The sequence below is a fragment of the Falco punctatus genome (genome assembly GCF_963210335.1).
Source record: "Falco punctatus genome assembly, chromosome: 18".
In the NCBI taxonomy this organism is placed as follows: domain Eukaryota; kingdom Metazoa; phylum Chordata; class Aves; order Falconiformes; family Falconidae; genus Falco; species Falco punctatus.
The window spans coordinates 905882-932713 of record NC_137598.1 but is presented as its reverse complement, the minus strand read 5'-3'; the positions used below and the strand labels follow the sequence as shown (position 1 = coordinate 932713).

Genomic DNA, 26832 nt, shown 5'->3' with positions numbered 1-26832 from the left:
GGCTGGATTGTGCTGGCACGTGGATGCAGCCAGGTGAGGTCGGGGTCCGGCGTTGGGGTGAAGGAGCCCCCCAGGTTTGACCCGAAGGACTTTGGGGTGGTTGTGGAGTGGGGAAAGGGGGAAGCAACCGGGCTGAAACCAGCAGCTCCACCAATAAAGCTCAGCCCCATGGAGATGCTTGAGCGTGTGGTACCCGCGGCCGCGCTCTGCCTGCATCCCTGGCGCCGCCAATGCTTGGGGATGCTCCAGGAGTAGAAACAATTCCCGCTCCCAGAAAAAGCACCGGAACACTCTGGAGTGACTTCAGATTTCCAGGAAATAGAAAGGGATGGGGGGAGGCTTGTGGGGCCGCTGGATGCCCCAAACCCTGGTGCCTTCAGCCCCACACGCCATCCTGCCGGCAGAGCTGCGACCCCTCGGCGCCCAGGGAAGCAACGGGCTGAAATTCCTCCCCAGGGGGAAGAAATTCCTGATTTCAGGCACTTCAGGACTGAGCTGGCAGCATGGGCGAGGGGCAGGAACCAGGAGCAGAAGCCTGGTGCCACCCCAAGTGTCACTAGAAGGTGTGTGGCCCCCCCAGGGGAGCCCCAGGTGATGGAGAAGCCGAGGCAGGAGCCGGCCACGGCTCCTTTTCCCTTCGGTTTTCCCAAACTCGGCGGCCCGGGGGCGTTCATGGGCGCTCACCCCCCACAAGCACGAGATGGGGCAGGAGGGGGGGGGGGTCCCTGCTCCTGGGGGTGCAGCAGCCGCTTCCCCAGGGATGAGCCAGCTTCCCCCCCCCCCTCAATAGGGCCGGGCAGCTGTGAGGGGCGTCTGGCCAAGCCCCCAGCCCCTCGCTGTGGGGTCTGGGGTCTCAGGGAAGCACAGCGTTTGCGGTGCCCCCGTCCCCAGCAGAGAAACCCAGCACGGGGGGGCTCCAGCCTCCAAAATGGGGCTGGGGGCACGGCCTCAGGGGTGTCGCAGGAGGGGACGATGTTCCAAATGCCATAGCCCCCCCCCTCCCCCACTGCCCTCCAGCACCTGAATAACGAATTTTCTCACCAAAAAAGCCCCTCCGAGCCACACCAAGGGGTTCCTTCCCTCCCCATTAGCCCCCAACAGCTCCCCCCCCCTTCCCCCCCCCAAATCTTTTCTCTGCGTTTGATCTTCTTTATAAAGGCCTTTATTTGACTTAATAGCAAACAAAACACTAGTTTAAATCGAGTGTACGTAGTACACTGTTTACAGCAACAAAGCGGTGACATGTTTAGACACAACCTCCGTCGACCCCCCCCCCCCCACTGCCAGGCCGAGCTGGGGGTGGTGGGGGGTGGTGTGTGACACCGGGGGGGGGTGGGGGGTGACATTGCCACGTGGTGGTTTGGTGGGTGCCGTAAGCACAGACGTTCTTCGGGACGATAAAAACAAGAAGTCAAACATGGGTGAAATGTTACAGGGGGGCGGGGGGGAAACCACCACCAAAACCCCAAACGAACAAACGGAAAAAAAAATAATAATAATTCGGCAAAAATAAAGTTATCGGACTCAGGGAAGAATTAAGATTGTGGGTTAAAGACGGAGGAATGGGCCGGTAAAATGGCTCCGCAGAGTTAGTCTGGTCTCCTAAAGGATGCCTTTAATGTGGTCCATACGGTACAAGCCAGCTAAGGATCCTAAACGACTCGCCGTGTGTGGGGGACACACACACAGGTTTGGACAGACCTGGGGGACACAGGCACGTGGAGAAGGGGCAGAAAACCCCCAACCAAATGGAAAAAAAAAAAAAAAAAATATCCACGACAAGACAGAAAAATCCTGCTTGGTGCATTCCTGTTCCTAGAACTGGGGGTGGGGGTCCCCTGTGGCCCCAGTACAAGCACCGGAGACCCTCCAGTGCCTCCATTTTCACCTCTGCCTCTCCCTTCGGAAAACCTCCACCACTTTTACCGAATTCAAGAGGGGGGGGGGCACATAAAACCAACCTCCTGGCTTTGATTCCAGCCACCCCCTCGGAGGGGCAGGGAAGAGAAGCCCAAATCCTTCTTCCCCTCCCCTCCTTTGCGATGGGGACGCTTTCCCTGCTCTTTGCCGGGGCAGAGGACACTGAGGAGGTGGCAGAGAGAAATCTCAGGACCCCAAACCTCCCTGCAACGGCTCGCCACCCCCATTCAGCTGGGCCACGTTTGAAGTAGGGGTTTCCCACGTATAAAATCAAGTCAAATCACTCCAAAGATTCTGAATTTAGCACTAAAGAGGCGATTCCAATGGAGACGCGATTCGCTCGGAGATGCTAGTTTAAAGTTTCAGGAAAAAGACAGCACTCATCGCAGTAATACCACAGGGTGGGTTCCCTCCCCTGCCCTATATTTCCTGCTACTCTTTTTGTTTTGTTGGAATTACAATACAATGTACATCTGTAGTAACGATACTCCAGCCAGAGCCCCCGAGGAAGCCCTCGAGCATCAGAAAGTCCATCGGTCGTGTAGTTGGCTTTCGCTGCTAAAGCTGTTACTCGCTGAGGCCTCGGGGTTTTGTGTTTGCCGAGTGGAATCTTCACCTTTTAAGCTCTTCCTGCACACCGGACACGTGTCGTGCTGCAAGAGAAACGGGGGGAGCTTCAGGGACACGCCAGGGGGGTGGCCACACAACCCCGGGGCGGGGAGGTTGGGCTTTCGGAGCCCGACAAGCCCCGGCCGCCCGCTCTTACCAGCTCTAACCATGGCACGATGCAGTTGCTGTGGAAGAAGTGATTGCACGGTAACTGCCGGACTTGCTCCGCTACTGTGTAGTCCTCTTTGCACACAGGACACTCCAAACCCGTATCTGGAAGAGACGCGCAGAGCGAGGGAGGTGAAGCAGCAGCTTTAGCTCTCCGGGAAATCCCAGCTCCGGTCTTCACTGCCCAGGATCCGCTGGCATCCGAGCCGCCGGGGAGGGCAGCGGGCAGCTACCAGAGAAACTCCCGCTGTCCTCTGCGTGGGAGCGGCACCGCCACCGGCACAACCCGAGGGTATCTGAGCTGCCAAAACTTTTTCTCTCGGAATAAGGGCGGTTTTGCAAGGCTGGTGGGGGATGGTCCATCGCACACCAGAGCCTGGCAGGCTGCTGCGCGCGCCACTGACCACGGCAGACGGCAAAACCCCCCGATCCCTCTTCCCACGTACCCAGCCCCGAACGCCAACGCAGGCATCCCAGCGGCGGGGAGAGCTCCCGGCTGCCAGCCCGCACGGCCCGAGCGCTGTCAATGCCGACAGGCGAGACAGAGCATTACAACATGGAAATCCAGATGCTTCTTGGCTTCCCCGCCAAGAAGAAGAGACACGAGTGTCTACAAACCATCAGACAGAAATAGCTGTTGGGGAAACAGCTTTTCTAATCTCAACAGTTTGTCTTAACGGAGCATTTTAGTTTCCAGTAATAGAGCAGCTTGGATGGAAAGGGATCCTTTGAGCGGCCTTCAGAGACAGCCTTCTGCAAACACGGCGAGAAAAAATCCCCGGGATGAGCTAATTGCAAAACCATAAACATGATGAGAAAGCCACAAGCCTCCGCTGACAGCTGCGCTGCAAGAACCTGTGAGTTTTACATGCCATTTCCAGAGCAGGAATATGTTCCGAGCCTGGTTTGAAAGGGACGAGAGCAGCACGCCCAGCCCGGCTCTAACGAGACCATCAACAGCTGCACAAACAGAAGATTTTGAGAAGAAGGTAAAGCGATCAGGGGGGTGGGTAGGCCAAAAAGGCAGCGCAAACGATCTGCAGAACGAAGGTCGGTGCTAATGGCCTGAACTGGTGAGATCTGGACTGAACCCCAGCGGTGAGAGCAGCAGCAGAGCTCAGGATCTCCTGGGCTGGAAGAGACGAGTGTTTCCAGCCCAAGCCCAGGCAGTAACTGGGGGGGATGGAGCACCAACCCCCACCCCCACCCTCCCTCGTGTGCTGGGGAAGCAGAGGGACACAGCGAAGGGGGTGACCTTTAGCTGGGGGGGCTCAGGCCGCGTATGTCAAAGCATCAAGAAACAAGGGACATCAAGCACCGGCGACCGATTCCACCTACCAACTTGTTCCTGAGTTACTGTCACTGTTGGGAGAGACGAGATCTTCTCCTTGTCGGCTGGAGGTGGCCCCGTGTTCTCCAACTGCCCCAAGAGCTGTGGAGAAGAAAACAGGCTGGGGTCAGGAGTGGGGACACGGCCCGGCCAGACAAACACAGGGAACACGACGTCCCACAACCGGACAGCCAGGCTGCCCCCGGGGAACATCCCCAACCTGAAGCCCCTAAAAAACTGACAGACGCTGGTGGCCACCGCTCCCTTGCCAGAAACGTTGGTGTTGCCCCAACCCTAGGAGCATGCTCAGGCCATTTCATCCAAGTTTAGACACGCGGGTGATGTTTTTGGTGCTCCAACCTGACTTTTGTGCCTCCAAGTCTTGACAATCCCACCTCCAACCTCGCTGCCCTCCAGACATCTCCTCTGGCATCAACAGGTGGGGGGAGACTGAAGGGTCTGGGTGGGCAGGGAGACGTGGCCATGGCCACGGGGGAGGGTGCTAAGCTACTCCCGGAGGATTTTGATCCGAAAGGGAGTCGGCAGAGATGCTTTGAGAAGAGGAAGAACTTTGTGCTGCGGAAACAAGGGAGACTGAGCACCTTCTGCCCCTCCCAAGACTAGACCCGGGAGTTAGGAGGAAGGAGGCCACCTCCCAGGGCTGAAAAGAGAAGCTGCTTTAGTTGGGTACCGCCAACTGAAGACCCACCGCGCCCGTGGGTCTGCACCTCCTGCGGGGGGTCCCTGCCATCACCGCGCACATCAGCGTGGGGCTGAGCTCGAGGTGCCGGCGGGGCTGACAGCGCCTTTTCCTCGTGTTACAGTTTCACGACTCATAGGAATTCCACCCCGTGAAGACCTAGATTCACCCGGCAATCAGCTGGAACGGGTTCAAGCAGGTCAGAGGAGCATCGGTAGGAACCTCACGGACCTTTGAAGGCCACATTGAGATGCTCGGGGTGACGCGGAACCCCGGGATCGCTCCAGCCCCAGCGGAGCTGCCCCAGTCCCGCTGCGCTGCCCGGGGCTCGCTGGCCCCACCGCCTGTGGGGTGGGAGGAGGAAGGTGCCGAGTGGCCATGTGGGCTGCGGGCTCCTCTTGGGAAGCCGTGAGCAAGGCGGGCGAGACGGGCGTGTGATGCAGCCGGGGAAGCCGGGGGCTACTTATGAATGGCAGCAGATGGCTTGGCCAGGCGCTTTCGGGAGGTGTCGGCACGATAAAGCAGCCGAATTAGCTCTCAGCAAAGCATCCGTCTGCTGATACCCTGGAAGAGGCTGTGGAGGGAGGCTGGACACCCCCGATCCGCAGAGGAACCAACAACGCTCCCGGGGAGCGGGAGGGGGCTCACGCCTCCACAAACCAGCGCGGGAAACAGCTCAGGGCTGCGAATCGCCGAATTTGGCGAGAGAAGCCGGGACTGACATCGGAGAGTTTCACCCTCAGCCTCCGCTGAGCCCAGCACCAGGCACCTGCCCGCCTCGCAGCGCACACGGGTGGGCACAGCGCTCAACCAAGACCCTGTATGTCCAGTGCCCCTGTTCCCAGACCCTCTGAGGAGGCAGGGCACGAGAAACCACGGTCGTAGCCCTCAGCTGAACCCCACGGCTCATCCCCAGCGGTGGCACTGACCCCCTTACCGGCACAGACCAAAGCCCAGGCCAGCCAGCTCGGGTCCTTCTTCTCCACCCAAGAGGGTCTTACCTGGGTGACAATAGCATCAAGGCCGCTCTGTCCCCACGCATAGTCCCCAGGATTGGAGTGCAGCATCCCACTCCTGCAGACAGGAGCAGAGAGTCAAGGAAACGGTTTCACCCACCCCAAACCAGCTCTGAAGTTTCCACAATCCTCCCAGAGAAACCCCAGTGAGGAGACAGAGCTCCTGGGCACCAGACCACCACCGTTGGCTGGTGTGGACAGCCGTGATCGAAGCCACGGTCTAAACCATGCTTGCTACTCACCAGGAAAAAGGGTGTTGCGAGCCAGGAATCGCTGAGTTTGCAAAAAACCCTGCAAAGATCTGCTGGATTATTCTAAAGTGGGAGGAATTGAAAGAGAAGAAAAAAAAAAAAACAAACCACAACAAAAAACAAGTTGAGCGAACAAATAAATGGCAACAGTTCAGCAAGAACGGGGCAGCAAAACTCGAAATGCTGCTCCCGTGGGTCGCAGCCACGTCGCTGCAGGACTCACGCCCAGGTAAATCCCTCTGCAGAAGGGCAAGCCCTGAGACAGGCACGGCGTGAAGGAACAAGGGATGCTAAGTCATCGGTGTGGGAGGGTTGGGAGAGGAAATGACTGAGTTTCCCCAAGCACTGACTCGTTTCCCTGTGGCGAGGGCTGGCAGTTACAGGCAAAACCCACCTCTCCCACCACGCGGCTTCGGTTCGTGCTGAGGGGGACAAAGGGCAGAGCGTCTGAGGCGTGAGAACCTGCGCTTTCTGGGTCCGGGGGGTGCCTACCGGGAGCGCCAGCGTCCCCTTTTCCCCCCCAAGATCCCGCGTTTTCCCACTGATGGAGGAAGGAGAGACTTCCAGGGGTAACCTGGGCACTTACCCTTCGATAGCAGGGGACCTGTCGGGGCGCGAGCTGCCCCGGGATCTGTACCTCCGCGTCATGGGCAATCGCGGGGGTCGGCTTGGTCCCCAGAGGTCGGCGTGGGCTTGGTGGCCCCTCTCGTTGTCCCTGCTGTCTTGATCCAGTGAGCTGCTACTCAGAAAGGGTCTGAAGTCAGGAAAGAACATCGTGTGGTCCAAATGGTCCCAAAGCTGGGGGGGAGAAGAGGGGAGACACAAACCACGCACAGCTCCGTCACTAATCCCAGTGACTCCACCGCCAACATTGAGACCGGGAAGTCCACCTTGGTAGAAGCAATTGAGCAAATTCATACGGTTACCATGGCAAAAATGCTTAATTATAGCCCAAATTAATCAGATGTACCACCCCCAGGAGGACCAACACGTCAGCTCTGTACGGCTCCCAACAACACAGATTTTGTGAAGCCACCGCAGGGCACTGCAAGGGTCGGTCTCTCTCTGCAAGGAGACGGAGGAGAGAGAACAGACACCCAGGCGCCCGCATCCACGGGCTCACTGAGCGCTCTGGGTCCTCGCAGCAAAGGGATGTGGCCGAAAGAACGGCAGCAGGGCCCTGAGGAGGGGGGTTGGGGCTCTGGTTGCATCCTCAGGTCCAGCGTACGCGACGCGGCAGAACAGAGCAGCACGAAACGGCCGGTAACGAAGGGTTTCGCCCACGTCGTGCTCTTCTGCACGCGGGTGAAGCCACCTCCCGGCCCCACAGCAGATCTACCCGCTGCTGGTGGTGCAAAAACCCACCTCGATCCTCCATCGAGCCAAACTGCCTTTCCTGAGCCTGTCCGAGGGTGAACAGGGACACAGATCAGGAGCGGCGGGGGGTAAATCCATGGATCTCTGCCCCCGCTGCGGGCTGCCAGCCTGCAGGGAACGCAGGGGATGCTGGAGGACACCCCCAGAGCAAGGCACCCCCACCCTGAGCCGCAGCCTGGAGCCGAGGGCACCCCTCGGTGACCCTCTCCTGCAAAACCCATTTGACTTTATTCCTTCTGAAATTCAGATCACCTGCGGATTAAACTAACGGCGGAGGAGGGCACTGAAGATTGATGATGTGGGTTTACGGAAAAAAAAAACCAAACAAACCCAACAACAAATTGGTGGAAGACAACAAAACCAAGGAGCATCAGCCAAGAAACCCTCCGCCACGTGGGAGCAAACTGCTGCTCGGGCTCAATAGCACAGAAGTGACATTCGAAGGAGCAGTGCCCTCGGATTTACCGCAGGAATTAAATGCGACACAGCGTAAGACGAGGGCTGCTCTTTCCCCGAGTTGTACTAGATCCTCATCATGTCTTAGGACACGATCAGAGCGGCTTAATTTCCATTTCACACCAAATTAGCTGGCTTTCGAAGCCTCTTGCGTTGCCTGGTTCAATCTGGTATTGCAGAAAAAGGAGAAGTCAAGTTTACGACCTGTTCCCTTGAATTAATACCCCACAGATAAGGGTTTTGCTTGTTCTCCTGCTGGTTATGATCAAGACAGAGCTCTGCCTGCCTGCAGCCAGGCTGCTGAGAGAAGACTTTCATTTATTATTTATCCTAAAAGCCATTTCAATTTATGTAGCCCCATTCAGGCAGAGGCATCCCGAAGCTCTCTGTAAACCGACACGTGGGCTCTAAGACCTTTTATCTCACTTTGGCTTTATCTCACTGGAACACGGGGCCTTTCTGGGATACGGCGCTGGGGAGGCGCGACATCAAAGCAGCAACAGTTTTGTTCAGCAGACAACTAGATCCAGCTGAAGAGGAGGGGAGGAGAGGCAAAGCGGCCGCGGGCGGGCGGGCGGTGTGGAAGCAAACAGGATCCAGATCCCAAACACAAAGCTGTAGAGGAATTCCAGCTATTCGGTGACCCTGTTCCTGGCACTGAGCTGAGCAGCTTTGCTGGAGCACGCGAAGGAGAGCTCAGCAGCCACACAGACCCACCCCCCCCAAAAAAAAAAAAAAAAAAAAAAAATCCACCCAGGGATAACCCTGGCTCAGGACATCGGGGAGCTCTCCTGACAAGACCGAGGGACAGTTAAATCTCCTCGATAACCGAGCAAACGAATAACCTGATCTCCAAGCTGGCAGAGGAAACACAGGGAAATTTTATTTCCATCTGTTTCAGGCAGCTCAGGGAAGCAGAGCCCTGCGGAAGGGAGCGGGCCAGTGGAGGCTGAAGCTGTCCTGCCTCCCCCGGGGGGCTGGCAGAGGAGCCCCCGCCACAGCCCCGAGCTCCGGGTGACTCAGGCGAGGCCACCGCACGAGCCGGGGGTGCGTCTTGACGGAGCTCGACTCTGCTGTCGGAGGCTTTAGGTAACGGGGGAAGAAAAAACACTTCCAGCCCTCGCTGCCCAACAGCCCCTGCTCCGAGGTCCGCGCAACTGAATTACAGGACACGGACTTAATTACAAGTTTGGGCTTTTTAGACAGTTGCATTTATGGTAAAAGTCAGAGCAGCAATAAACAGGGAGGAAAGGGCAGTCGGGCAACACCCTGCCTGGCTGGCTGAGCATCACCGACGCGCGTCCCAGCGCTGCCACGCTGCCAGGCTGTCTTTCTAGCACCCTTCCCTCCTGCCCTGCCCAGTGAGCAAACCTCTGGCAGGTCTCACCCCTGGCAAGGTCGACAGCCTCCTCGAAATTTGCCAAGTTCCTGAAAACCCTTCGGAAGGTCAGCTGTCCTTTTCGCAAGGTAGGGAGTGAAGATGCCCACAGCCAGAACCGGGACTGAAAACCTCTTCACGGCTACGGGGTTTGGTTTTTTTGGTATTTTTTTGAAAGGAAAAAAAAAAAAAAAAAAAAAAGCAAGGCAGCAAAACTCACCTCTGCAAACTGTGTGGACGGGCTGTCATCTATGCCACTGCCATCTAGAAAACTGGAGAAAAATAGTTGAGTGAGAGCAGGTCACCCTTCCAGAACCGAGCTCCCCTCCCAGGGTTCGGTACAGACGGGGAGCTCGTGCGAGCAAGACAGTCCCCGTGCGGTCTGAGAGAGAAAGGGATGAACAAACAGCCTGCCCGTGTGGAATTCCTAGGGACAGGCAAGGACTGCTCGAGTTAAAAGGCTTGTTTCTGTGGAAGAAACCTGGTTTCTAACTACCCGGACTCTGGAAGAGGCATTTGAGATGGAGCATCATCGCTCTGCAAACAGGATCGTGTGCTAAGCGTGGAGGGCCCCTCCAGCCTCGCCTTAAGCGACGGGTATATACCTATATTTAAGACGAGGACGTAGCGTGACATTAAGTCATCTCCCTGGTGACACCCGGCCCCAGATTCCTGCTGTGGCAAGTCTCAGATAGCAAAGGTTCACGTCAGCCCTGCTGCCCTCTCATCTCGCCTTCCCCTGAGCCAAATTAAGCACTTTTCTCAGCAATTACTCAAGACCCAATACAGCCAGCGCTGAAGAGGCGCCGGTTTGGATCCCTAATTCGCTGGCACCGTGTGATGCTGGAGAGAAAAGGTATTTCCTTCTCTCCTGGCCTGAGCTGTGAGACTGGAGAGGCGGCCAGGAGACCGAGCTGGGGCGGACAGAGGGGAAAAAAAGGTACTGTGAGTCACTGAGGTCCAGGCTTGAGTCCTAAAATAAAAAATAACGTTTGTCACACTCCACCAAAAAAACAGGCATCAAAAACACGTAAGCGCTTTCGGTCACGGGACCTTGTACAGCCTCAGTTCCCAACTTCCATCTTCTTGGGAGTCTTCTCCAAACCTCTCCACGTGGCTCTAGCAGGAGAGCGATGGCCACCACAAAACTTCAGTTTTACCCGGTGTGTGAAGTCCAAAGTCACGCTAATATATAAGCTTTTCTTTTGCATTCCTTATTTTATCCTTGTTGACCACAGTTTTCAGAGGCTTTAGACCAGACATCTTATAAAAGCAGAAGAAATGGAAGCATGCAGTAAAAAAAAAAAAAAAAAAAAAAAATGTACGTTACCTGGAATCATCTGTGACTTCCTCAATAAAGCCAGATTCACACCTCGGGCAAGTGTACTCCTGGGAAGACAGAGGAAGCTGGTTTTAGCCACCGAGCACTTTGCTTGTGATTTCAGGAAAGAGACAGAGAGCTCAAGAAGTGAGAAAGCGGGAGCCTAACGCGGATTCCTGATCTCCACCTCCCCATAAAGGCACCCTGGAAGGCCAGAGTTTCAGTTTCATTAAGAGGATTTCAAAGCCCAGTGATTACAGCAGATATGACTCGGTTGGCGACCGCCGAACAGAAAGCCACCCTTATCAAGATCACGTAAGGTCAGTGAGTGACCGAAGGAAAAAGCACGACACGCCTACAGACTCCAGCCCGTCCGGATTTTAAGAAAACAGCCATTTACAAGCCTGCTGCAAAGCACCGGGACAAAGCAGCTTCCAGCCCCGGCGACGCAAACCAAGTCATTCAATTAAACCGGTGTCATTCAATTAAACCGGTGTCATTCAATTAAACCGGTGTCATTCAATTAAACCGGTGTCCTGCTGGAAACAGCTCTGGTGGGGAGCTGGATTTGCTGCCACTGGCACCACAGGGAAGACACCTCTCGCAGGGAGCTCACAAAGATGCTCTGCAATTATCAGTGTTAGAAAAATAAGTATTTTTTCACTTATTTTGCCCACTAAACCATCCTCATAAACTGGGACTCTATATTCAAGCCAGACCAGTGATACCAGCTCTGCCGTTGCTCTCGCCTCCCACCAAGCACGCCACCCCTTCACCCAGTTAATGATTTGGGGTGCAGAGGGGGACACAGCCTCAGGGCTGCTTTTCCCGACACATCACCCGGACACAAAGCAGCTCCTCTCCCAAGGCCACAAAATCCCAATCCAAAAGGTTCAGACACGCACCTTTCCCTCCGAGCCTGCCCTGGACCAGTAGCGAGGTGCTGGTCACCAGTAAAGCAGGATGGAGGTGGGTGGGTTTGCTCAGTAGCTGCAAAGCTTTTAAAGGGAGAGAGGGAACTGGATAAGCCAGAGGCTTCCCAGGCTCTGGAACGTGGCTGCAGGGCCGGCACAGCGGGATCTGCTGCAGGTGGGGGTGGTAAGAAGCCAGGCTGGGCAGGACAGAGAAAGAGGCGCCTCTGGGTCTCCCCCTGCTGCAACCCCCTGAGCTCCGGACCCCAGGGACCACCCCCCCCATCGCCTCCCTGACCCTAAGGAGGGGAAAAGCCTCCCGCAGGTCCTCCCAGCTCCTCAGCCCACGCTCACCTGCTGCTGCAGAAGCGCAAGTTCTGCGTAAAGGGTGAGGAAAAGCCACTCTCCAGCCTCCCCCTCTCCTGACAACCAGCCAAAGGAGAAAAATTCCGACCTCCCCTGCAGCTCCTCGCTCCCTGCAGCGTTACCCAGCAGGGATAGCTCCAGCCAGGGGCAAAGACGGACACAGGGAATGCCAAGAAGGGCTTGTGCCAGCAGGGAAAGAGAAGGATTCAGTCCTCACAGCTCCACCGGCGCCGCAGCACGCCTTTGCCCGGTATTTATCCGCCAGGAGAAAGAGCAGGACCGCTGCCCAGGAGCACCCCAGCACCATCCTTCCCCCGAGACAAGGGCACGATCCCACGGCCATCCCAGCTTCGGGCGGCAGGGAACCGTGCCGGCACCCCCAGCTTTTAGGAGCAGTGGGGGAAGATTTTATTTTTTAGAGGAGAAAAAGTTTTCTCATTTCGTCCCAGAGCTCTGGATCAGCTTCAGTTTAGGGCCCAGCGCTGCCAATCCCAAAAAGCAGCGGCAGCAGGAGACAGGGCGCTCCCAACGCACGCCCTGGGCAGGGATTTTCCAACTGATGATTTACGGGGTCCCTGTCCCCAAACCAAACCCTGCTGACAGAGCCTTGCTGGCTTTACTCACGCTTCCCAGACCACGGATAAAATCCCTGCCCACACGCCGTCAGCCACAGCCTGGCACCCTCGGTGTCAAATCCTGCTCCCTAGGCCCGCAGCCTGGCAAAGGAGAGGAAAGACAACACAAGACACCCAAGCCAGTGGACACCAGTTGCTCCAGTTCCTTCCTTTGAGCTCCCACCATGCCGCCGAGCCCCAGAAGCGACCCAGCTGAGCCCCAGAAGCAATCCAACTCCTGGTGCAGGTGAGACGCCTCCCAGCCCTGTAACACAGCCCCTTCACCAAGCCAGCTCCAAATTCACCCACAGGTTTGTTTTTTTTTTTTTCCTTTTGCTTTCACAAAACACAAGCTTCCCCTTCGCATCCCTTTCCACCTTACAGCTCCGTGACATTTCCCCACTGAACCGGTATTTCCCCATCTACACACCTTGATCAATCTAATTTTGCTTTTTTATAGAAGCCGTCTACACACCTCGATCAATCTAATTTTGCTTTTTCATAAAAGCTTCGCTCCCAAAACGTGCCCGACACCCCGGCCCACGCCGGGAGAGACCGAGCACTGGTTTGCACAAAGACCCATTTAAGCAGCCCAACATGTGGAGTATTTTGAAAAGAGCTCCAACCTTGAGTATAATGGGAACTGATGGGTGATGAGCTCTTAGAAAGAAAAAAAAAAAAAGAAAAAAAATCTGTCTGGGGCTTTCAGCTTTGCATCCGTGAATCGCAAGGCTAACGAGAATGGACGCGTGCGTTTGGAAGAGGAATGCGCGTCGTCAAACGGCGGGGCTAAATGCCACCGTGGAGAGCAGGCCCAGCCCCCGAACTTGCAGGGGGGGCCAAAAAAAGAAAAGCTTTTTTATTTTGGGCAAAGCTCTGCGAAAGGCAGAGCCCTCTCGGGTGTCCCTCTTCAAAGACGCGGGGTCTGCGCTGCGAATTCGAGGCGAGGGCCGGTGGATGCCTGGCATTTCTCACCCGTGAGAAACACCCACCGAAGGCAACGCCGGGCACCAAAACACCGGGGTCAACAGCTCGTTTGACACAATTCCGCCCCATTTCATACCGTGCCACCAGGTTTCAGAGCCGCAGCGAAGCAGGAGGACGTTCTGTGCTGCCTAACAATCCTGCACTTAATTCATTTCCAGCATTTTCCCCGTCAAAACCACCCCGTTGGAAAGATTTTTTTTTTTTTTTAATTTTTTTTTTTGCATTCTAAACTTAGCAGCAGGCCATGCCATCGGGGACACTGCAGGTCTGATGCGTTTCTGGAAGCTTTTGAATGTTTCTTTTTATGTTATAATCTGTATGGAAATTACCAGCATCTTGCCCAGAAGCTCAAATGTATAGTCAGAGCATGGCGAAAGATAAAAATGGCATTTGGGATAAATAGCAACAGGGGGGAGGGAAAAGGGAAAGCAGAACAGACGACAGGAGGTGGGTGGGATACTGCGGAGCCATCGCACGCACGGAGCGGCGCGAGCCCTTCGTCTTACCTCCCCGCTTTCTGCAAGAGGTTCAGGGATGCATGGGGCAGCCCCAGGACCTGCCGGAGCCCCCCCACCCGCACGGGAGTTTGGTGGGTGCCCCACGTCCCGAGAGCTGCCACCGTGCCCGTGTCGGTGAGCGCAGGGACCTCGCTCCCCAAACCGGATCCAGCCACAGAGCAAAGAAAAAAAGAAAAAAAAATTTTTTTCCCAAGGAGGCCGGCAGCATCCCATCGCTCTGAGTCCCCTTCAGCCTGGTGGTCTGCGTTTCCCAAAAGGAAAATAAACCAAAATCCCCCTCCCAGGAGCTCTGGCCACCTGCGGCTCTGCCCAAGGGGAGCCCTGCTCGTCAGAGCCGCACGCTCGCTCGCTAGAGGAAAGCGGCCAGAGCTGGGTGGCACGCACACCTCTAGGCTGAGCGCGCCTGGCAGGAGCGACGCTGCTAGACTCGGTCCTACAGCGGGCCACAAAGGATGGACTGGGAGGGTTTTCCACCCCTGGTTTGCGGGCCTGTACCCCCAGGTGGTCCCCAAGCCCCCTTCACCCCAAGATGCGAATGCAATTCCAATTACGCAGCGAGCGAAGGAGCGTGGCAACAAACCGGTTGAAGTTTTGACGTCCCCACAAGGCAGGACTCAAATTGTCCCCTTGGCACGTTCTCTCCCGGCTATTCCAGGCACCGGCAAGGGTGGGAGGGGAGGCATCAAAGCAATTTCCCCCATCAGCAAGGCACGGAATCCAACAAAGCAGAGAAAATAAGGCAAGTGGAGAAGTTTTCCTCCACTCTTGCCGCACGCAGCAGCTGTGCGCGCTCCTACACTGGCTGCTTGTCCTCCCCGCGACGCCTCTAACCCCAGACATGCCTTAACCGCGCTCCCCTCTCTTCTCCAGGCAGCTCTGGGCAGGGTAACTCAGCTCCGCCACCCCAGGCTTGGGTTGACTCATTTGGTTTTGCCGAATGAAAATCTCCCTCCTGTAATCCCCCACAGCTGCAAAAATATTTACTCCTGTTTTTTTTAAGTACCGGGCAACATCACACTGCGCTGTCCAAACTGGTTTCACCCAAGGGGTGGCTGCTTCTCGCGTTTAAATAAACGGTATGGTTTATATTTGACATGGGTGGAAACAGGAAGACCCGGAGAACCGACCCTAATTCAACACCGTAGAGCCGCACGCTGAAGCGGCAGCTCACAGAAAGGCTGAGCCTCGCACTCCTTAACCCTCAGGTTGGAAAAGACGGCTCCTGCATCTCACGCAAAGAAAAAGCGGCAAAAAAACCCTCCACGGCAACTCTTCCGATGGCAGGACGCTGCGGAGATCTGCTCCTGATCTCTGCCGGCACAATGAGCCACGACCGCGTCGGTCACCTTTGGAGCTTCTCCCCAGGTCTCCTCCGGGCAGCTTGTCAAAGCGACACGTATTTTTACCACCCGAGGACTCTCCTCGCGCTCCGCCTGGGTTTGTCGGGAAGGCAAAAGCACGGAGCGTCTTTCCAAAGTCACCGGATGAATTCTTGGAGGGCTGCGATGATGGAAGCCAACAGCGCTGGGAGGTCTGGAAGGGAGACTGCTCAGTAACCCCTCGCTTCCCACTGCCGCGTCCCCAGTCCCCTCCCTAGGCCCTCTCGGACAGCGGAGCCAGAGCTCCACCGACCCAAGGCAGCTCATTTTATGCAAAAAAAAAAAAAAAAAAAAAAAAAAGGTTGTTCCGTTTTGTTTTGAATAAAAACCATTTTGCACGGAGAAGGCACAGCAGTTGTCACGCCGGACAGCAAGGTGACATCAAACGCTCTGGGACAAACCCCCCACCCCCACCCCGGTACGTGCCCACCCCCTCTGCCCCAGGACCTGACCTCAGAACCCCCCTGCGGCAAGGACAGGGCCCTCGGCCAGACGCAGGCGCGTCCTTCGCACCCTTCGCTACAAATAAACATTCATGGCGCTGTCACCGCTGGTACAGCCGGGGCCTACCGCATCCCAACCTCGACTCCGTTTCACCATCACCACGCGGTTAACCAGCCCATTCGGGCGTTTCTCTGAGCAGGCTCCATCGCCCCCGAGGGGGGCTCCATCGCCAGAAGGCTGGAGAGCCGGGCGGCAGCTTTTAACCATGGGTGGCACCGGGTGGCCGCTCTGTCCTCCTCGGCGTCGATCCAGAGCTCTCCGAGGGGGAGGAAGGTGACGCCAGAAGAGCTCCTCTCCCGGCTCGCCCCCAGCTGAGCCCACCCGGCTCCACACCGGCGAAGGAGAAGGGGGGTCAGGCCATTTTGGTGGGGACAGGAGCGTAGCACGGGTGGAAGCAGGCACAGCAGGGATGAGCAGCGGGATCACTCCAGCTTCCTCCTCTCCCCACCGCGGAGGGTGGCCCGGGGCCGAAACAAGCACACACGGCAGCAGAGCTGTGGCACCGGGAGAGCCAAAATCCCCGCTCGGTTTCGCCTCTCGCCGAGCCACATGTTCTCTTTCTCTGGTTTTTCCTCCTCTTTTTAAAATAAAAAGCTCCGCAGGGCTGCAGCCCCCAAAGGACAAGCGTCTGCCGTGCACAGCGAATGGAAAGAGCCGGCAGGGGATACCGTTAAACATCAGCCGGCTTCTCAGCATCAAACCGGCGCTGCAACCCACCCACCGGAGCCCACCGAGACCCAACGCCAGCCCACCAAAGCCCCAACCTCCTGTGGATGCTCCAGGCGACCACCAACACGGAGGCGACCACCCCGAAAGGGCTCCAGGCCACCTGCTGGGGTGCTGGTCCTGCTCAGGGCACCCACGTGTCGGCGCGGAGCGAAGTCTGAGCCACCTCTGTCCGCTCTCTGGAAACCTCCAGCTTATTCCCGATGTGTTGGGAGCCCTCGCCAGGTCCCGGCCATGGAAAGAAAAACCTCGCGGGCAAACAATCTGCAGCCGGGGTTTTAGTTTAGGTTGCCATTATCGTGGTGAGAGCAGTTAAAAAAAAAAAAACAACAAAACCAGTGCACTCAGCATTTGTTTTGTTTTTGCAAAGACAGGGAGAGGAGTTACTTGTCTGGGGCAAGAGAAAAAAAGAGGTTGGGGGCACAGGACCGTGTCGGGGGTCCAGCTTCTCCCCATTTATCGCTTTTGGATTTGCAGATCCTCCCTCGGCGGAACGGTAATTGCTCTCCTGATGGTAAACTGAGGCACGGAGAGAGAATTACAGACATCGGCGCTGGGCAGGATCGGGGTGCACGCAGCCAGCGCTCCTCTGCAAGGCCGGATGACGGCCACACAGCCTGGAGGGACAAAGGGACCCTTTGGTCTGTCCTTGGAGGGAAGTGGCAACAGTGGCTCCCAAGGTCACCCCGCTGCAGAGCAGCCCCACGGCCATGTCCCCCCCCCCAGCCGGGGGGTCCAGGTGACACCCCTGTGCCATCTGTCCCCGAGCCACGGGGACAGCACCGACCTGATGCCGCAGCGGGGCAGGCGACGCTCCTCAAAGCACGGCTGGGCGCCGAGTAAAGATTGCAAAAGCCTCTCCCAGTCAAGCCGACTGGCTGGGGAAGGGCGCAAGGAAGCTCTGGCTACGTTTTCCTTCAAAGGGGCAACGTGAAGGAACAGGTTTGGGGACGACTGATGGCAGGCGGCGTCCCCAGCGGGACAGAGGGAACCTGTCCCCACCCCAGGGCCAGGCCAGAAGAAACTGGAGATCTCAAAAGAGCAAAAATATTCATTACTGTGGCAGACACAAGCTCCAAAGAGATGTTTTTATAAAGCCCGGGCTGTGCCAAGCTCCGTTTCTAGACCCACCACAAGCTCTAGGATGCTTATCCCTACCGAATCCGGCCGTCTCCGGAGGGGAACGAGAGCGGAGCCCACCGGGAGAGACAAAACAACAGCCTCCACCAAGGCCTCAACCCTCAGCTGGGTTTCTGGGTGCTCTTGAAATAGAAACTGGAGCAAGCCACGCCAGGAGAGCTGGGCAAACCATCCTCCAGGCAGAGGATTCGGCGACCTCCTTAACGCCCGCGCCAAGCAGAGGGGCCTTCGGTCCGTCTGGGCTCCCGATTTAGAAGCGAAGGAAACCACTGGCAGCGTGCCGGACCCCGGGAAGCGAAAAACCAGCAGAGGTTTGATGTAAAGGTGTTCCGCGGAGCAGTCCTGGAGTGCTGCTCCCAGGACAAACAAGAAAGATTTTTGAGGCACCAGGAAAGCCCGAGTCTCGCGGATGGCCGGGGTTTGAGCAGATTTCGGGCAGTGCTCCTTTAACAAAGCCCATTTTGAAACACTGGAAAGGTAAAGTGCTTAAGTCAGCAACACCGAGAAGCAGTATAAAAAGAGAATTAAGCAAAATTTAGGAGACAGGAGGGAAGAGAAGCACCCAAAGGTGAAGCTACCAGCTCCAGAGAAGAGGAGCCGGAATGGATTGGGGTGCAGATATTTGATTTCCATCCTGTCAGATGAGGATAAACCTCGGGGGGCTGCTCATGCCTGCAAAGGGCCCCCCGCTTGAAGCCACGTTGGGGTGCGAGCGCTTTCGGAGCCTGCACGCATCCCTCTTGCTGCCGAGGGGCGCATCACTTCATTTGCCCGGATTTTACGGAAATAAGGGAAGGGGGCTCAGTGCCCAGGGGGTCTGCGCGTGGCCTCGCTCCCGCCCTGCTGACGGAGAAGGACAGGGAGAGCTCCAACAGCCTCGGACAGTGAAGGAGCAGAGAAAACCCACAAGAGACAGCTCAGAAAATGGACTTTTTGGGTTAATGAAGCTGCTAAGTCCCTGCCTGCAGATCCCAGGGTGCCTGCGGGTGACGGGAGACGGTCGGGCAGCACAGCAAGGACAGCTCGGCAATCGCACCTGGACGTGGATGCAGCCCGTGCGGGATAACGGCCGCTGAGACGTCGCCGCTTCGTCCCACGCTGCTCAGCCGGGGGAAGGACGCAGGCAGCCGGGGGAAGGCGGCCACCCGGTTCAGCACCCCCTCCTGCTGCTGCCCCACGCACCAGCCCTGCCTGCATCCCCCCAGCCCCCCCAGTCCTGCCCCTACCCTTTCCCAGGCTGGGCACTGGGATTACACCCACCAGCACAGGGAACAGGAGCATCAGCCCAGCCCTGCCCCCTCTCCCCAAACGGCCCCCAGCCTCAGCAATCACAGGCCGACACTTCCATCCTCAAACCCCCCGAATGGGGGGGGGGGGGGCAATATTAAGGTCACGGCAGCCCAGACCCACTTCAAGCTGCCTTGCTGAGGGGCCACGGGGATTTGTCACCTCCCTGCTCACCCCTTTGGGGTTGGGGTCCCCAGATAGAGGGGACTCAGTCCCCCCGGGCTGGGGCTCGAGCTTCCCTCTCCCCCTCACCCGGAGGGACGGCAGCGATGACGAACCCCTCGTGGGCTCAGTTAGCGGTGACAGCTGGGGGTCATCCATCCTCACAGATTTTTTCGGGGGGTCACTGCGCTCAGCAGGATTTTCAGCTCCCCCCCGCCTTCTACAGGGCTGGGGGGTGGGGGTGGGGGTGTCACCCCTAACCACTGGGTTTCTGCAGAACCACCCCTTCCCCATGGGATTTTGGGGGGGTGGTGGTGGTGGTGTCAATCCCTTCCCTGCAGGGTTTGGGGGTGTCACAGCAGCCTCCGAGGCTTTGCAGGGCAGCCCTGTTTCAGGGGGTACCCCTTCCCCACAGGATGGGGGGGCCACCCTTTCCCTGCGGGGGTCAACGAGGTGATTTGGTGTGGGGGGGTCTCCAGTGTGTCTGTAGGGTTTGGAGGGAACACCCCTTCCCCAAAGATCCAGGAGGGGATGGGGGGGGGGGGTCACCCTGGCTGCCAGGCCTGGGGGGCTGCCCTTGGGGGGGTCCGGGAGGGGATGGGGGTCACCCTGGCTGCCGGGCCCGAGGGGGGATGATTCCCTCAGCCCAGCCTGGTCTCCCGGCCCCAAGAACAGCTCCCGGGGGTGGGGGGGACACGGGGCCGACCCCCTCAGCCCCGGGGCCTGCCAAGCCCGGCCCGCCCCCGCCGCGGGGGGGGGCAGCGGCGCTGAGAGGCCTCGGCCTCCCCCACCCCCCCGCCGCAGCCCCCGGCGCTTACCGGCAGCTTGGGGCTGACCTCCCCCTTGCAGCTGTGGCAGAAGAAGCGGTGCTGGGACACGGCGGCCGCCGCCGCCGCCGAGGCCTCCGCCATCTTCTCTCTCCCCCTCCTCCGCCGGCTCCCTGCCGTCAGTCCTCCGCCGAGGCAGCGAGGCCGCGGCCCGCCGGGGAGAGCGTCAACGGAACGACCCGCTAGCCTCAAGCTTCCGGTTCTTCTCGTCTGCTCCGGGCCGCCCAACTGAGCAGCGAGGCTGAGCGGGTAGAGCGTCACCTTGGCCCGACGAGACGGCGCGGGTAGGGCGGCACCTGGCCCGGTCCTCCAGGGCGGCCAGCGAGGCGAGGCCGTGCCACGCGACCGGAAGTGGTGGGCGGGAAACAGGAAGTGGCAGTTGCCATGGTGGCCGCAAGGGCCTAGGCTGGGCCTGGGTGAGTGGGAGTGTGGCGGGTCCCCTCCGACCGGGCTGCTGTCCCCGGGGCTGGGGGGAGGGTGTTGGGCGCAGGGACCCCGGCCGCTCTGAGAGGGCCACCCCACCTGGGTGGGGGACAGAAGGGACCCCGCCCCCTCTGACATGGCTGCCCCTCGAGAGGAGGACCTATGGATCCAGGCCCCCCTCAGACAGGGCTGCCATATCCCCCCGAGAGGGGCCACAGGGCCCCCTGTAACAGGGCTTCCGTCCCCTGGAGGGGGAGCTAGGGACCCCCAGCCCTGTGACATGGCTCCCCGTCGGGATGAGGACCTGTAGCCCCAGGCCCCAAAGGTAGGGCTGCCATCTTCCAGGAGGGGCCACAGGGACCCCTGTGACAGGGCTGCCACCCCCGGGAGAGGCCAGAGGGACCCCTGTGACAGGGCTGTGACCCCCGGGAGGGGCCAGAGGGACCCTGTGACAGGGCTGCGACCCCCGGGAGGGGCCAGAGGAACCCCTGTGACAGGGTTACTACCCCATGGGAGTGGCCACAGGGACCAGCCATGTGCCAAGCCTCCATCCCCTCTCCGTCTCACCCCAGCTGCGCTTACAGGGGTTGGTTTTCCTCACAGACCCACCTCCCACCCTGCATCCATTTTGGGGTGGGTTTCATCAGGCGGCAGCACCCGGCCCCCACCCTCCATCCCCCCCCCCCCCCCCCCCGACAGCTGTAACACATCAGCACTCTTCTCCAGCACTGCCAGCTGTTTGAATCTGCCATCGAGATGACTCAGGCGGAAATCAAGCTGTGTTCCCTCCTGCTGCAAGAACATTTTGGGGAGATCGTGGAGAAGATAGGGACTTATCTCATCAGGACGGGCACCCAGCCGCTGCGGATGATAGTCAGTGACACGGGGCTGCTGCTGGATCAGGTACGTCTGGAACCCACCCGCGTCGGCTTTAACCCGGGTGCGATCGGAGGTGTTGGATAACGCAGCCTGGGCCACTCTGCTGGCAGTCCAAGCTGTCAGTCACTGCCACTGCTGCTCCTGAAGGAGAAACTGGTAAGAAAATCCTTGAAAAGGACAAACGAGCACTTTTCTGCTTACAAAAGAAATGATCAGGTGGTTTTCCTTCAGTGGGAGAGACTCACTTAAAAAGTAGTCTGCGAAGGAGGAGAGTAACTGGCTTCTCCATGGGGAGCAAAGGCAGGGAATAGAGTCCAGAGTGACACGAGTGATGCGCAGGAGACGTGATGGTGACACAAACACCCGCAGCTCAGCACCGGGGAGGGCCACAGTGGGGGGAGAATGCTCCGCAACCGCTGCGAAGGGGGCTGAGCACAGCGTGGGCGTCCCTGTGGCGTAACCGTGCCCCGCTCTGCCTTGGGCAGGTGAAGAAAGCCCTTTGCGTCCTCATCCAGCACAACCTGGTGACGTACCAGGTGCAGAACCGAGGATTTGTGGAGTACGCGGCCCAGTGCAAGCGGGTCCTGCGGATCCTCCGCTACCCGCGCTACATCTACACTGCCAAGACCCTCTACAACGACACGGGCGAGCTCATCGTGGAGGAGCTGCTCCTCAACGGCAAGATGACGATGAGTGCGGTGGTGAGGAAGGTGGCGGACAGGCTGACTGAAACGATGGAAGGTGGGAAGCTCCTCTCCTTACCTGGGAGCGGGAGGAGGCGCAACGGCTGCCGGAGGCTGGTTTTACCTGGTGAACGTGGTACCAGAGGCTCTGTGGGCTGCGGTACAGTGGAAAACTGGCCCTGAACTTGGAGAAGGAGCCACCCAAAGTGGCCTTGCTGCCAGAGGGGTTGTAAATGCTGCCCCCCCACCCCAAAATGGCCTCTGAGCACCGTGTTCGTAGCGGTTCTCTGAGGACCACAGCGTCACCGCGTCCTCCGGAGCCGCAGGAGCACCGCGGGGCTGGCAGAGCTTGACGCCACCGTCTCTCTCCTCTGGCCTAGACGGGAAGACGATGGATTACGCTGACGTCTCCAACACGTTTGTGCGCCTGGCGGACACGCACTTCGTACAGAGGTGCCCAGCGGTCCCTGAAACCGTCGAGACCCCCAATGCGCCACCTCCCCCTGCGCCCACGTTGGTGATCAATGAGAAGGACATGTACGTCGTGCCCAGGCTGAACCTCGTAGGTGAGGAGCCCCTCGTCCTCGGGGTGACCTTGGGTGCTACTGGGTGCTTCGGGGGATCTTGGGGGAGCGCTCAGCCACACGCTGTTCACCTGAAACCCTAACAATAGTTTTTCAAAGCAAACACCATCCTTTGTGTTTGGCAGGGAAAGGGAAGCGGCGACGATCGTGCGATGAGGAAGAGAACGGCGAACACAAGGCCAAAAAGCAGAAGCAAGATGGAGAAAGCCCCGAGGTACTGGGGGCGCTGATGCAGCGTCGCCCTCGGCTCTCCGGGGCCGTAACGCGGAGCCGGGCCTGCGGCTCCTGGGAAGCTCGTGCCTGTCTCGTGCGTGTCACCTTCGCTGGGGACACAGCTCTGTCCCTGCGCTACCGAGGGCTGAGCTCCTTCGTCCTCTGAGCTTATGGGCTGGGGGGATCCAGCATCTTCCCAAAGGCATTCCCCTGGGGAAACCAACCAAGGAGTCTGGGGGCTCCTCTCCCTCCCTCGGTTTTTGGTGGCTCCTCTCCCTCCCTCGTTTTTTGGGCTCCTCTCCCTCAATTTGGTGGCTCCTCTCCCTCGGTTTGGTGGCTCCTCTCCCTCCCTCAGTTTTTGGTGGCTCCTCTCCCCCTCACAGCCTCCACCCGACGATGGCATTTACTGGCAAGTCAACATCGACCGGTTCCACCAGCATTTTCGAGACCAGGGGATCGTCAGCGCCGTGGCCAACCGCATGGATCAGGTTCGTGGGGGCACTCGGAACCTCCTGCCGTCGCTCTCCACGTCACGGGGGGAGCTTGGTGATGGTTGTCATGGTGGGGAGGTTCAAACCCTGCCCCCGGGCCGGCAGGGGTGGCCCACGCTGGGTTCCTGCTGCAGGAAGAGCTCAGCACAACGCTCCCACACTAAAAACTTGTCTCCTTCCCCCCAAAACCAGACCAGCAGCGAAATAGTGCGGACGATGCTGCGGATGAGCGAAGTCACCACGTCCTCCAGCGCGCCGTACACCCAGCCACTCTCTTCCAACGAGGTGGGTTCCTGCCCCTGAGATCAGGGTGTAGCTGAGGCCCTTCTCCGCTGCCACGGCTGCCGCACCAGCTTTGGGTCGCGCAGGAAAACTCTGTGGAGCACCTGCAGATTTAGGACAGCTGGTTATTCCGTGTTACCCCCCCAGGACAGCTGGTTATTCCGTGTTCCCCCCCCCAGGACAGCTGGTTATTCCACGTTACCCCCCCAGGACAGCTGGTTATTCCGTGTTCCCCCCCCAGGACAGCTGGTTATTCCATGTTCCCCCCCCAGGACAGCTGGTTATTGTGTTACCCCCCCAGGACAGCTGGTTATTCCATGTTCCCCCCAGGACAGCTGGTTATTCTGTGTTACCTCCCCCAGGACAGCTGGTTATTGTGTTACCCCCCCAGGACAGCTGGTTATTCCATGTTCCCCCCAGGACAGCTGGTTATTCCGTGTTCCCCCCCCAGGACAGCTGGTTATTCTGTGTTCCCCCCCCAGGACAGCTGGTTATTCCGTGTTCCCCCCCCAGGACAGCTGGTTATTCCGTGTTCCCCCCCCAGGACAGCTGGTTATTCTGTGTTACCCCCCCAGGACAGCTGGTTATTCCGTGTTCCCCCCCCAGGACAGCTGGTTATTCCGTGTTCCCCCCCCAGGACAGCTGGTTATTCCGTGTTCCCCCCCCAGGACAGCTGGTTATTCCGTGTTCCCCCCCCAGGACAGCTGGTTATTCTGTGTTCCCCCCCCAGGACAGCTGGTTATTCTGTGTTCCCCCCCCAGGACAGCTGGTTATTCCGTGTTCCCCCCCCAGGACAGCTGGTTATTCCGTGTTCCCCCCCCAGGACAGCTCGTTATTCCGTGTTACCCCCCCCAGGACAGCTCGTTATTCCGTGTTACCCCCACTTACATTCTCGCTGGTTTTCCTCCCCTAGATATTCCGGTCTCTCCCAGCCGGATACAACATCGGGAAGCAGGTTTTGGACCAGTATCTCACCCTGTTAGCAGACGACCCGGTAAGACACGTGTGATTATTTTCGCTGCCCTAATTAAGGCGAGGCCTCGGTGGCGTAAGGCAGTCCGGTGCCGCTCGATGGCGCTTCCTGGCCGAACTCTGCGCCCCGCGTCTGCGCCGCCTCAAACCGAGGAAAAATCATTTTTCTACTGATATTTAAAAGATACTGAGAGTGTTAAAATAAAATATGGCCAACGTTCTTAGGCTGTTAAGATCGAGAGATATTTCCCGCCCCCTAAGATCTTTGTATTATTTCTCACAATCAAGATTTTAAGAAAATCAGGGGGTTTATTACTTTGGGAGGTGCTAAACTGTTTTTTTTTTTTTCTTGTAGCTGGAATTTGTGGGTAAATCCGGGGACAGCGGCGGGGGCATGTACACTGTCAGTATCCTTTGTGGGTTAACGCCCTGACCCAGCGTTTTCCAGCGCGTGAAACGATTCCCGAGCGCTGGTGTTCTCCCTTGACCTTGACCTTGTACAGACCTTCACAAGGCCCTGGCGTCTCTGGCGACGGCCACCCTGGAGTCCATCGTGGAGGAAAGGTGACGCGGCGATTTGGAGACCTCACGGGCTCGTGCCTGACCCTTTCCCGCTTCCCGCCGCTGCTTTATTTCCCTCTCCCGCTCAGATTCGGTTCACGCTGCGCCAGGATATTCCGCTTGCTCCTGCGAAAGAGGCACTTGGAGCAGAAGCAAGTGGAGGATTTTGCCATGATCCCGGCCAAGGAAGCCAAGGACATGCTCTACAAGATGCTGTCGGAGAATTTTGTGTCCCTGCAGGTGAGTGTGGCCGCCCTGTCACGGGAGGGGACAGAGAGTGAGGACTGGGGAGATCTCAAAGGCTTCGAACATCGCCCTCCTCCTCCTCCTCCTCCTCCTCCTCCTCCTCCTCCTTCTCCCGGCAGGAGATTCCCAAGACTCCCGACCACGCGCCATCCCGCACCTTCTACCTCTACACCGTGAACGTCCTGTCCTCCGCGCGGATGCTGCTGCACCGCTGCTACAAGGTGCGTCGCAGCCCCCGCCCGGGGCGCTGCCGATGACCCGCCAGGGGCTCTGCGCGGTCTGCCTGTCCCCAAAAGCCACCGGCACCGGGCTCGTCCCTGCCGGCTCCCACGTGGCCTCCAGCCACGCGAATGTTCCTCAGCGGGGGGAGATTCCGGCCCCCAGCACGCTCCTGCTCCGGGCGGTGGAGCCCAGGGGTTCTCCACCACCACCACACGTGGTTTTCCACCACCACGGCACATGGTTCTCCTCCACCACCACCACAACGCGTGGTTCTCCATCTTCACCATCACCACCACCACCATGTGTCGTTCTCCACCACCACATGTGGTTCTCCACCACCACCATGGCACATGGTTCTCCATCACCGTCATCACCACCACCGTGGCACGTGGTTCTCCACCGCCATCTCTTCCACCACCACACACGGTTCTCCACCACCACCAGCTCCTCACCACCACACATGTTTCTCCACCACCACGCGTGAGCAGTGACGGCTGCTGGGCCACCCCCCGCCTCCCCTCACAGCCCCCAGCCCCACGAGCGCCGGGGCTGGGTGTGACACCCCCCACCTCACTCTGGCCACGCTCTCAGCTGGTGCCGCGGCGGGTGGCAGCAGCGACGTCCCCGTTTCACCCCCCCACCGGGTTGAGCTGCCGGCACGTGGCCACCCCACACCCCCCCCAGCCCCATTTCTCTCCCCAGAGCGTGGCCAACCTGATGGAGCGGCGCCAGTACGAGACCAAGGAGAACAAGTGAGCGCGGGGCCACGGGTGACGCAAGGGCGGGGTGGTGGCTTTGGTGGGGACCAAAGCCACCGTTTTCTTCTGCCCCCTCCCCCCAGGAGGCTGCTGGAGAAGTCGCAGCGGGTGGAAGCCATCTTGGCCTCCATGCAGGCCACCGGCGCCGAGGACGCGCAGCTGCAGGAGATCGAGGAGATGATCACGGCCCCCGAGCGGCAGCAGCTGGAGACCCTCAAACGCAACGTCAACAAGTGAGCGCTGCCGGGGGGGAGGAACGCGAGTGGGCTGGGGACCCCCTCCATGGGCTGGAGACCCTCTCCATGGACTGGGGACCCCGTGATGAGCTGAGGACCCCGTTGGTGAGCTGGGGACCTCACCTATGGGCTGGGGACCCCGTCGGCCACCGCTGCACCTGCCCCCCAGGATCGACGCCAGCGAGAACCAGGTGGACGAGACCATCTTCGTGCTGGAGTCGTTCATCGAGAGCACCGTGAAGAGGCCCTGAGGGGGGAGGGGCGCGGGGGGGGGCGGGGCCGAATAAAGCACGAGCCGCAGATGCCGCCTGAGCGTCCCGCGGGCACCGGGAACG

At 58.7% G+C, this 26832-nt stretch overlaps 2 protein-coding genes across 3 annotated transcripts; one reads left to right on the top strand and one right to left on the bottom strand.

Moving 5' to 3' along the window:
- Positions 1 to 2303: 2303 nt before the first annotated feature.
- On the bottom strand, positions 2304 to 20072 carry RNF115 (ring finger protein 115). Its single transcript, XM_080368321.1, has 9 exons — positions 19939 to 20072; positions 10536 to 10594; positions 9426 to 9477; positions 6581 to 6792; positions 5986 to 6057; positions 5729 to 5801; positions 4036 to 4129; positions 2687 to 2802; positions 2304 to 2573 (listed from the first exon to the last, which is right to left on the bottom strand). The coding sequence occupies exons 1-9, from the start codon at positions 20029 to 20031 to the stop codon at positions 2442 to 2444; spliced, it is 903 nt and encodes a 300-aa protein (XP_080224447.1). The 5' UTR covers positions 20032 to 20072; the 3' UTR covers positions 2304 to 2441.
- Positions 20073 to 20241: 169 nt separating this feature from the next.
- POLR3C (RNA polymerase III subunit C) lies at positions 20242 to 26787 on the top strand. Of its 2 annotated transcripts, none has more exons than XM_080368313.1 (15): positions 20242 to 20363; positions 21097 to 21273; positions 21735 to 21990; positions 22313 to 22498; positions 22642 to 22730; positions 23113 to 23217; positions 23413 to 23505; positions 24416 to 24496; positions 24830 to 24881; positions 24978 to 25038; positions 25125 to 25275; positions 25401 to 25502; positions 26206 to 26255; positions 26345 to 26494; positions 26667 to 26787. In XM_080368313.1, exons 2-15 carry the CDS (start codon positions 21127 to 21129, stop codon positions 26746 to 26748), a joined length of 1605 nt encoding a protein of 534 aa, XP_080224439.1. In that variant the 5' UTR covers positions 20242 to 20363; positions 21097 to 21126; the 3' UTR covers positions 26749 to 26787. The 2 variants fall into 2 exon arrangements, with proteins under 2 accessions (XP_080224439.1, XP_080224440.1); XM_080368314.1 differs by lacking the exon at positions 20242 to 20363 and adding an exon at positions 20404 to 20695.
- The last annotated feature ends 45 nt before the right edge of the window (positions 26788 to 26832 follow it).